The sequence below is a fragment of the Alligator sinensis genome, unplaced genomic scaffold, assembly GCF_000455745.1.
Source record: "Alligator sinensis unplaced genomic scaffold, ASM45574v1 scaffold87_1, whole genome shotgun sequence".
NCBI lineage: Eukaryota > Metazoa > Chordata > Crocodylia > Alligatoridae > Alligator > Alligator sinensis.
Window position 1 is genome coordinate 2680382 of NW_005841929.1, and position 10655 is coordinate 2691036.

General features: G+C 40.6%; 1 protein-coding gene across 1 annotated transcript in view; it reads right to left on the reverse strand.

The window, feature by feature from the left end:
• Window positions 1-2678: 2678 nt before the first annotated feature.
• ERC1 (ELKS/RAB6-interacting/CAST family member 1) overlaps window positions 2679-10655 on the reverse strand; it is a 479524-nt gene continuing 471547 nt past the window's right edge. Inside the window, exon 18 of the mRNA XM_006019448.3 lies at window positions 2679-9805. Coding sequence (XP_006019510.1) covers window positions 9668-9805 — 138 coding nt within the window. The 3' untranslated portion in view covers window positions 2679-9667. The remainder of the gene's footprint in view (window positions 9806-10655) is intronic.

Here is a 10655-nt window from a genome sequence, read left to right on the forward strand (position 1 = left end):
CTTGTGAATCATGCATAGGTGCTTGCCTAACAGTGCTAAAGTTGTGAGGCACCCCATAGTGCCCTTAAAAGGATCTTGCAACACCCTGGTTGAGAATCACATGTCCACAGAATGTGCAACAAGTAAGGCTTTTTTTTTTGCGGATATCTTTTACTGGACCAACTTCCTAATTTGGAGAGATGCTAAACAAACTTTTGGGTACAGGGTGCATTACCTTAGGTCTGGCACAAGGCCATTTTGTGCTTGAAAGCTTGTCTAACATCTCTCCCAACTGTAAAGTTTGCCCAACATGCTTCCCACATGCTTAGGCTGAGGTACTTTGGTCCACTGCACAGCTTTAATCTAAGAAGTCAGTTACCTTGTCATACACAAGGGTATTAGATTTGCTTGACATGAGCTTCTTTAGCTAAAACCATGTTGTATTTTATAATTTTCTGTTTTCCTCCCTGTTTTTTCTTGCTTTGGCATCTGTTCTAAGATATAGTATAACACTGGGGTCAAGCTAACTGGCTTCCAGTTGCTTGGGTCTCTTTTCTACCCCCCACAATGCCTCCCCTCCCCACTCCCCTGCCTTTTTATTTTTTGGAATACAAGTGTTATGTTTACTCTTTGTCAGTCATTGGGTACTACTCCCAAATTGATAGATTCATTCATTTATTGTGCCAGTTCTAGCCCAGAACATTGAAAGATTATCTCAACCACACCAGTTTTCCATAATAAGCAAACCTAGTTTTCCTTCCATCTCAGATGTGTTAATTTCTATTGCTATATCCTAATTCCCATTTGGTACTTTGCCACAATCTTTATATACATATTTGCCCTTACTGAGGACAGAAACAAAGTATTCCTTCAGCACTTGAGCTATATCTAGATCAGTGGTGGCCAACCTAAGTGGCATATGCATCCTCAGTGTGTGGCACACAACAAATTGTTGGGGAGAGCAGGCAGGACTACAACAGATAACGGAGCAGAAGGCAGAGCAGGAAGGAGATCGGGCAGCAAGTGCAAAGTAAAGAACAGAAAGCAGAGCAGCAGATTGGGCAGAAATAGGAGATCAGAGTGGCACTCAGGAAGGGTGTGACACACCTGCCAAAAAGGTTGATTCCTACTGAAGTATATTATCCTTATGCTCTGCCCCATCTTCAGTGTACAGTAGCCCATACTTCTTTCCTCCTCCTCCTCTTATTATTTATATGACTTAAGCACAGACCAGGACCACTGAATGCAGTCTATTACATTTAGAGGTAACTATGGATCCAAGGAGTCCTACAAACCATTTACTACAGTCCCTCACATATACCATAGCCATAAGGCACCTCAAGAAAACAAAATTAAATTAAATGTTCCTTTAATATGCCACAGGTATAAGCCAGGGAAGACAAGCTTAAGTTCTGCCACTGGAATAATAGAACAGTTACTGGTCTGAGGAATCTGAAGAGTTTTGCTCTTCATTTTCTCTTTGCAAAATCTACTAGTAGCTCAAGTACCAGTCTTTCTTTCTTTATATATGACTTCTGAAAGATAGCTCTCCTTGCTGAACAAACCCCTTTCTTTGCAAATTCTCTGTTTGCTCTCAGTAGCTTGTTTAAAGTGACTGGTCATTGGAACAGATCTGTAGCCCTTCTTTACAAAGTGCTTGGTCTCTTGCTTGGGACGCAAACTCCAGATGGTATTTGCACTTTTGATTTGAAACCTCATCTGCATTAAAACTTTTGAGTTCCTGGGTCTAGTCTCAGTTTTTAGTTTCCCCTTCTGAAGTCTAAAAATCTAGCTGAGACTTAGTCTTGTCTACTGTAAACTAAATCAGCTCATGATTATCAGATCAAGATCATTTTTAAAAAACAGTGCTTCTATAAGACCCTCACTACTTACTAAAACCAAATGTAAAATACCATCGCTTCTCATTAGCTCAGCTTTTGATAGGAAATTATCAGCTAACTCATCCAATTGTGTCACTGTCCTACTACTATTGGTAGTGTTTGTTATCTGGGAATTTAAAGGTTTCCACAATCATACAATTTCTATAGTTGATACTATCTCCCACATTCTTACGGGGATTTCTCTGTCTCTGTCTCTCTCAAGTCTGAGCCTACAGGCATATAGCAAATACCCAGAAAAATCCCTATGGAGCCCATTTCACTGTTCCTTCTCAGCCTGATTTTTGTCTCAGTGGATTCTATTCTGTCTGTGCCATTGCTTTTTATTTCTTTATGCTCTACTGCTTCACTGATGTACACTGCTGTCTCACCACCTTTACTCTATCTTTCCTAGATAGTTTATATTCTTCAGTAATAGTATTCTAGTCATGACTACCATTCCACCATGTCCCTGTCACTCATAAAACATCTGGTTTCATGCCCCATTCCAGGCGTTCTGATTGTTCCATTTCTGACTGACCTTATCTGAGAGTTTCAAGTTTGAAGAGGTACTCCCAGTTTACTGCCTGAAATACCTGCCTAGCTTCTGTTTTCATTAATGTTACCACTGTCCTTTTTGCTCTCTACTCTCTGGCATTCTTTTCTGCATTGCCATATACTCGTTTCAATCTCCAGCTGTGTATTTATTCCCAGTGTGGAGAATATACGGGTTTCTCCCAATCTTCTACATTTCAGATCTGTGGGGAGAAAACATTGCATAAGACATAATGGGACTGAAAAAGAAGAGACAGCACAGAGTTTTTAAATAATTTTATAATTTCCTGATGAATTTAGTTTGTGAATAAAAAAAGAAGAAAAAATGAACAAAGTGTTTATATTATCAAGGCAAAATTGAATATAACACATTTTCTTTGCAATTTCATTATCCAGTCAGTAACATGACTCCAGCAATAAAACACATACAAGTTGAAGGCAGCGTGCACACTTGCATCACAGACATCAATGTCTCCTGCTGCTGCTGTTTCCAAAAGGAACTCAAGTATGGCAGACTATACCCAAAGCTCATCTCCTCCTCCACTAAAGTGCAACATGTCTCTTCCAAAGCAAATGAGGGATCCCAGTCTGTAGAATGTGTCAACTGTCCCACACATTTTTACTCCTCATGGCAGTCCCCCAGGCTACTTCCGTGAACTATTTGGTACAACAGGCTCTAGCATGCAGCCCTCCTCATTTAGCAAATCAGAGGGAAACAGCAATACTGTTTTAGTGGAGCAACATGTTAGATCAGCACAGAAATCATTCCCCTGTCCATGGCTCCATCTGACTCACCCTCCTTCAGAACTGTGTTATTTTACCAACACAGCATCCTCAGGATCTACTAAGAAGTACATCAATAAGAGCCAAACTTAATTGCCTTCAAGTCTGTCATAGAGTACAGGCCACAAAGAAAACAGTGCTCTTTGCAGCTATTGAGGCTGATGGATTTAAATGCAAAAGAGCCATTACACTTCACTACCACTGAGAATGACCTGGCCCTGGGAGTGCTGTCTGCCTGGTGAAAAGTCTGTTAAAGGGTTAGTGTCTACAAAAGTCTGGCTCATAATTTAGATTCTAGATAACCAAGTTTTTACAACATCTAAAAGTACATAATATTAATATAAATGGTTTTATAATTTTTATTTCCAAGTCAAAAAATTGTTTTGAGCAAATAAAGAACACTGAGAACCTGAAAAAGGTGACATTGACTTGATTTTCAATGTCTAAGCTAGAAGAAGTGCAAAAAGCAAACAAATGCCATTGTAAAAAATAAGATGGATTTTACAAAACATATTAATTTTAAATAATTTAAGCATCACTAACAAAAGAAATGTGTTTTTTGCTATACATGCAGTTTCAAATTGACAGTGTCTCTTACATGGTCCAGTCTCCCACAGAACTATAGCAGCAAAGGGCTGTAAGTCCTTTAATGTAACACAACACATGCTGGACTTTAAGGAATACATTTTTTTAAAAACAGGCACCTGCAAAGTAAGCATGCACATGTGTAAACTGCTAATTGACAAAGCTCATATACATCTGCACATGCCTACACAATTTATAGGTGCAATTCAAGAGACAATGTCTGAAAATTCTACTTGCACCGATAATTGACAGTCTACAGGACACTCAACACTAGTAACTATTCCTAGTAAAGACTGGTTTCTAAGATAATTTTTTGCCTTCCCCATTTCTATATTCTAAATCTAGTAGATACAATGCAGAACCAAGGGAGAGAAAGAACATACAATATAGGGCCAGTAACATTTCCTAACAGGCCAAACTATTCTGCCCTCAGTAGTCTGTTAAAGGCCATTTATGATAAACAGGAGCCTTCAAATCCTTTTCCTCACAAACCTGGGAAGAGGAGTCTGAGCTTTGCTACTGCCTAACTTGAATTCCTTTGGATGACATTTAGTTTTATATTTTTAACACACATCTTTTTTCATTTCTACTACTATCTTTGTTTTAAATCTGACGACAGACACATATTGTTGGTAACTGCCCCAGCCTTAGGACCACACAGACAATATCGACAAGCAGAAAACAAAACAGGAAAAAAATCACCCCTGAAAAAGTCAGGGACAATACCGATGACAGGGTTACATCACTCACCACACCCACTGGAAAAAGTCAGGATTCTTGTGTTTATGCTTTAGTGCTTATGCACTAAAAAGTTTCAAAACAGTTTTTCTTTTCTTTCTTTATTTTTTTTTAAAAATAGTCAGCGGACACAGCCATTTTGTTCAGAAAGATTTGCTGTAGCGTAGGGCTTCTTCTGCTTAGGTGGAAAAAACAATTAAAAACATTGTTTTAAAAAACAACACTTGGATTTTCTAAGACATTGACAAGAGCAAGTGATTGGCAGAGGAGAGCTTATCTTGTCAGCTGTGGCAGTCCAAGCATGCCCTATGCCTGACCCTTTCACCCCACTGGCTTCACTGGGGCAGTGTTATTTATCCACAACCTTCAGTTTCCCATCTCTCTTGCTTTCTGGTTCAGTGCAGATGCTCAGCTGAGTAGGGGTTTCTTTTAACCCCAGACACCTTGATTGTACTGTTTTCCTTTTTATTTCATTGAAGTCATTGTGGAATAGGTACACTGGTAATGTAATGGAACTTCTGCTTTATATCGGAATCAGCATATATTCACCACCCTTTGTAAAGAACCCTTTCTGGCAATAATTGACGATGGGGTATGGGAGTGGGAACCCTGCTTCATTAACCCTTTAGCAGAAACAAAAAATTTGCAACACAGTAAACATTAGCAGCAGCTATGGGTGGGAGCACTACAGGCAAGTAAAAATATACCACTGGGTTCAGAAAGCAGGGTGGATATTGGTGGGGGTGGGGTGGGGGGGGCGTATATGGGTACACATTTGTGTGTTGGCAGGTGGGACCTATAACATTAGCACGCTCTTGTGCATAATACTTAGAGAGACACCAAGTACCAAAAAATGTTTTAGAGCAGACATTAGTCCAGTAGTACAACTGGAAACAGCACACAGACACTTTTGTATCACATGATCATCACCCACCACCCTCCTGGGCTTGGCTGAAGCATGGTTCTTCCAAGGAGGGTTTGGCATTTTATAGACGGAGATCTCACCAATCTAAGAGACAATACCAGAAGCTTAGAGCTTTACCTGGGATAGACTTCAGTCAGCTCTTCCTCTAATCAGAAATAGTGTCACTATGCTCAGGATATTTCCAGTGCTGTCATGTCCTTTTTCATTAGTGTTTTTAGAAGAGGTTTGGTGCAGAGGAAAAGAAGAAACTGGATTCTTGGGGATTGTGATCAGGTGGAGTGAGTGTCAGGGTGTACACTAGGCACAAAATTCAGGGAGCTCCACTTATATATCAAACCCTAAAGTAATATTAACTATAGGGAGCTCGTCCTGTCTATGAATCTTTCAGCTGCTTTACAAATGAGCACTTTGAGATCTGGAAAAAAAAAAGAATTTGAAAGCAGTCAAAGCCTTTATAACACAGCAAATTGAACTCTGTTAATGTGGCAAGACTAAGCAAAATCCTGCAGGACCCCTCTTCACACATTCTGTATTATTCTTCGAAACTAGATTCTAGGGCAGGGAAACACCACGAGCAGATGAATTTGCCAGGCCTACTATGGCATTGTACTGGAGCTGTGTTTACTGGACACTGTGGCTTGATCTCCCTGGAAGCAGAACAGGGAGGTATCAAGTTAAAAGAGCTACCAGGGTGAACACAAATACCACACACACATGCACCCATTCTGCTAGGCACATGATATGCTACCTTATGATGGACTGCATATCAGCTAAGTTACCCTAAGGCCAGTGGTGTGACACTCCATAAAAGAAAAAAAAAGTTAAGATAGATCATAGTCAGCCTTAAATCCTGGTCAGTCACCTTTCCTTAAATCAGACCATTCCCATGGGTATTCAACATGATAGGACCTCTATCCAAGCCGGATCATAGAGATTACCTGCAATGGTTTACCAGAGATCAAGTCAGATCAGAGCTGTTCCCAGATCAGAGCTTGTTCTCTCCCTGAAAGCACTTTACTGGGGAATCTAGGTTTAAGGTAGTAGATGTAGGTGCCCATGAAGATGACAACAGGTAATTGGAGAAATGTAGATGGGCACAACAATCCAGCTGGAGAGAACAGCAACCGGGCGGCTCAAAGATAAAGACCTAATGGGCAATGTGAAAATTGGCTCTCCTTCACAAATCTCTCCAAAGAACATGGTGGGAGCACCACTGAGTGTAAACAGTGGGACTTAACTGGTTTTCAATACATAAGCCTTGCACCCACTTTCATGAGATAGATGTGATCTTATTCTCCAGAAGCACAGCCACATGGTAGCAGCTAAGTTAAAGGTTCTAGAAATCCCAGCATCGAAAATTGTAGCTTTCTTGTGATTTATGGGCCATGCAATAAACATGGAATTGCTGTAATAGCCACAAATGACCACCACTCACTCCTGTCCCTTCCCCCTACCCTATAGTCGAAGTGCTATCAAGGAGCATCTCAGTAAGAGGTTTATGAGCAGGAGTCATTTGAAGCATCGATAAGAGAAATTCCACAGCTTCTCACAGAGAAGGGATTGTTTTACAGCAGGGAACATGGGTAGCTGGAGATTTGACCATATAAGTTAATGGGACAGTCAGGGAGTGGTCGTGGTAGGATGATGTTAGGCTGATGGCTATGATGGTTTTACAGGCAGCATTAAATTCCTACAGTGAATAATTAGGGGCAATGAAGAAAAAAAGCAAGAGAAAGATTTCAAAACTACGGCTCCTATCAAAACATGCTGACTCAAATAATAGGGCCAAAGGGCTGGTTCTGGTATGAGGCATGGCTCAGTGGTATATAGAGTCACTGTCTATATGCCTTCCGGTACAGTCACCCTCGCAAACATTCAGGTTACCACTCTTTTCCTGTTCGATGATGAAAAGGCTCAGACAGAAGCAATAACTGCAGTGAGAACTAAAGCTATAATTCTTGATTTGCAAAGCAAGGACAGGAAGCTATGAACTTCCCATTAGGAAACTGAGAAGCAGACCTTTTTTTTTCTAAACCAATTAACACCAAGGTTGTTGACACAGTTCCCCCTTCTAAAGGATGCCTCAGATTAAAATGTTCCCCTGTATATGCCAATGAGAGAATACTGAATTCCCTGATGTGGTTTGCTGCTGGCAATGGATGACCTGCTGGATCTTTTCACAAACTTACAAAGGATTTATTTTGAACTGCTCATTACATTTTAAGGAATGCAAGTGAGATGCCTTTCTTGCCTGGACTTTTAGTGCAATTTTCAGATAAGCAAAGGGTGAGTGTTGACTCACTCAAATGTTTGCCAGTTGCAGAGGGATCAGTCCCCCCAAAAGATGGAACAATGGGTAGAAGAAAGGCAGAGGAGCTGTGCTGCAGGTGTGAAAGACAAGGAAATAGAGAGTAAACCTAAAGGCACTGTAGGATTTGGGTAGCATAAGTGGCAGTGATATAAGCTCAGTGTTGGGTTACAGGAGTTGTAGTGTGGGTTCTGAATGGGGAGAGCCTGCTCCAAAAGTTTGGATTTTGATACTTAACATCTGATATTTCTAGGTTCTGAAAGATCAGTTGGTGCTAGAGCAGCTTGCTGCATCAGTAGGCAGGGCATTCACCATTGAAACAATCCTGATGGAAAAGCAGTTGAAGAGCCCGCAATCTCCGCACTATTGCATTAATGTTTAATGTACCCTTTTCTCTTAATGCAACAAAAGAGAAAAAGTCTATTTTCTTAACATGAAGTGTTAGAGAGCCAAAAGTTCAATAGAGAATAATTCCTTTAGTGATCTTGTAGGGTGATGCCAAAGAATTCAGTCTTGTGGGTGTCAACAGAAGCACACTGAAGACACAAATAGCACCCAGAGCAAAATCATGTCTTCACACTAAGACCAAAAGGTGTGGATGAACCTTTGGAGCCTTATCACTGGAATAGATTCTAATTTACTAAGGCAATAACAAGCAGATCACTTATTAGGGGTTATATCACTTGCCAGTATTGGCTATCATGAGGATGGCAAAGGCAAAAGATGGATGGCAACACAGTTGCAGTGGTTTAATTAGAAGTGTGACTGTAAACTAGTTAATTTAAATGGATGCAAACCCCAAAGTAAATTTTCTTAGTTCAGTTTAAGAATGGCTTACTTCCATTCACTTTAAACTGATTCTTAATAAAATTAAGAAAAATCAAAAGGAAATTCATTTATATTAAAGCAAGAGTGTCCATATAGCCAATTCTACCCATTTATCTTAACTGATTTAAAAATCACCTCTTTACTCAAACTGGTGCAGCTTTCTTATGTAGATAATGCTAGAACTACTCCGCTTGCAATTACAGCTCACAAAACCACTGCCTGAAACATTAGCAATGGGTAAGGTACACACACTATGTTTGGAGGCTGACCTGCTTGATAGAAGGGAACTCTCTGAAAACAAGAAGCAAGTGGCAGAGGCGAGGTACATGATGGTGCAAAAACATAACTAAGACCCCAAGAGCTAAAGAAAACAACCTGAAAATAAGCCACATTTGGCACTTCAGAGCCAGTTCAGAAATAACAGAAGTGAGGCTAAGTAAACAGACTAACCAACAAAAAAGCACCCATATGCCTCTCTTGCCCCACAGCTGCTGGATGGAAATGACCAGCAAGACCAAACAGAGAAACTTGCTCTCTCTTTACCCGGTGCTACTTCCCTCCTTTTCATAAGAAATTTAGAGACAGGCAGCAAATCCTGAGCTTGTCAGCTGATGCAAGCCAGCTGCAGCTCATAATTAGAGCATGCTCTGTTTTAGCATTAAGAAATTCAGGTTTTACATTTTCATAGAAACAAACCAGCAACAACAAAAGAACAAAAGGCAAATGCCCCCTTCCATGACCTCATGAAGAACTGCTTGTGTCCAGTGGATGCCCTCTTCTGTGCTTAGTGGACTCAGACATTTTCTGCTTAGATGTATCCAAAAGCCTCAATACCAAGAAGAAAGTTAACTGGGAGACAGATTCCAAAGTAGAAAGGCAGTGAGAAGATGAATGCAAACTGGATTCAGCAGTCATAGACTGGAAGAACCCAGATAGCATGTAGTTTATAGAGGTTTTTTCTTTGTAAAAGGTGCACCAAAATGTTCCTATTCCATTGTCTCTCTCACACTCCTTTCCTTTCACATGACTCCTTGGACTGACTGGGCTTGGCCACAGGCTCTGTTGCTCCTGTGGGGCTAGCGGCTGAGGTCATGACGACTCCTCAAGTGCATTGACGACTTGCTCCAGGATGTCAGGGCAGTGATCAGCTATCTGTTGTAAGATGGCATTAGCAAATTCCTGCAGCTCTGCGTTGTCCCTCTCGCCCTTTTCTAATTCATCATGAAGCTGCAAAAACCCCCCCAAAAACAACACATATCAGTTCATTTTTATTATTTATATAGTGGAACCAAATGAGGGTCCTGGACAGTGACTGGCACACTGTCAGACCTGGCACTAATGAGCTAATCAGACCAATGCAGTCCCTATTCTAGAAACTTCATAATTTGGGAAGGTCTGGGCTAGAGCATCAGATTTAGAGAGGGGACAAACAGCAGTTTAACATTTTAGGAACTCAGATTAGTGTTTAAATTTTTCTCTGGTCACTTTTCCAGAGCCCCTGTTTACATGGGGAAGTTGAGCAGAGTAGCTATTGTAGAATAAGCAATTCTGCAGTACTCCAGAAATGCTTCCTGTGTGGAAACTGTGCACACTTGGTGAGTGTGGTAATTCTGGAACATGGGAGGCTATTTCTGGAATAGGTACTGCAAAATAAATTGTTCTGGAATAGCTTGTTCTGCCCAGTTTACCCATTTAGATAAGTCAGTGTGAAAGCCCATTTACCCATCTTCTGATAACTAGAAGGGTACCTGTTGGACAGCATGAAGCACCCCCTTGCACGGCTGAAATGTGCAGCCTATACAGTATTCTTGGTTTCTGTAGAGATTTGTTAAGATAGCAAGTTGGGAATGACACACAGGAAAATACTTGCCCAGCCAGTTTTACTTACTTTATTTAAACAATATATACCCGCTATAATTTGTATTTTGGTGAAATTTGTCACAGCACATGCTCCCACCCGTGAAACGTTTATATTTATTAAATCTGTGAAGCAAAATTATACCTCTAGGGAGCACACATATGTATTGAAATGAAGAAAAAGTCAGTTAACGTTGCTTGCAAAACATTAACTCTTTCC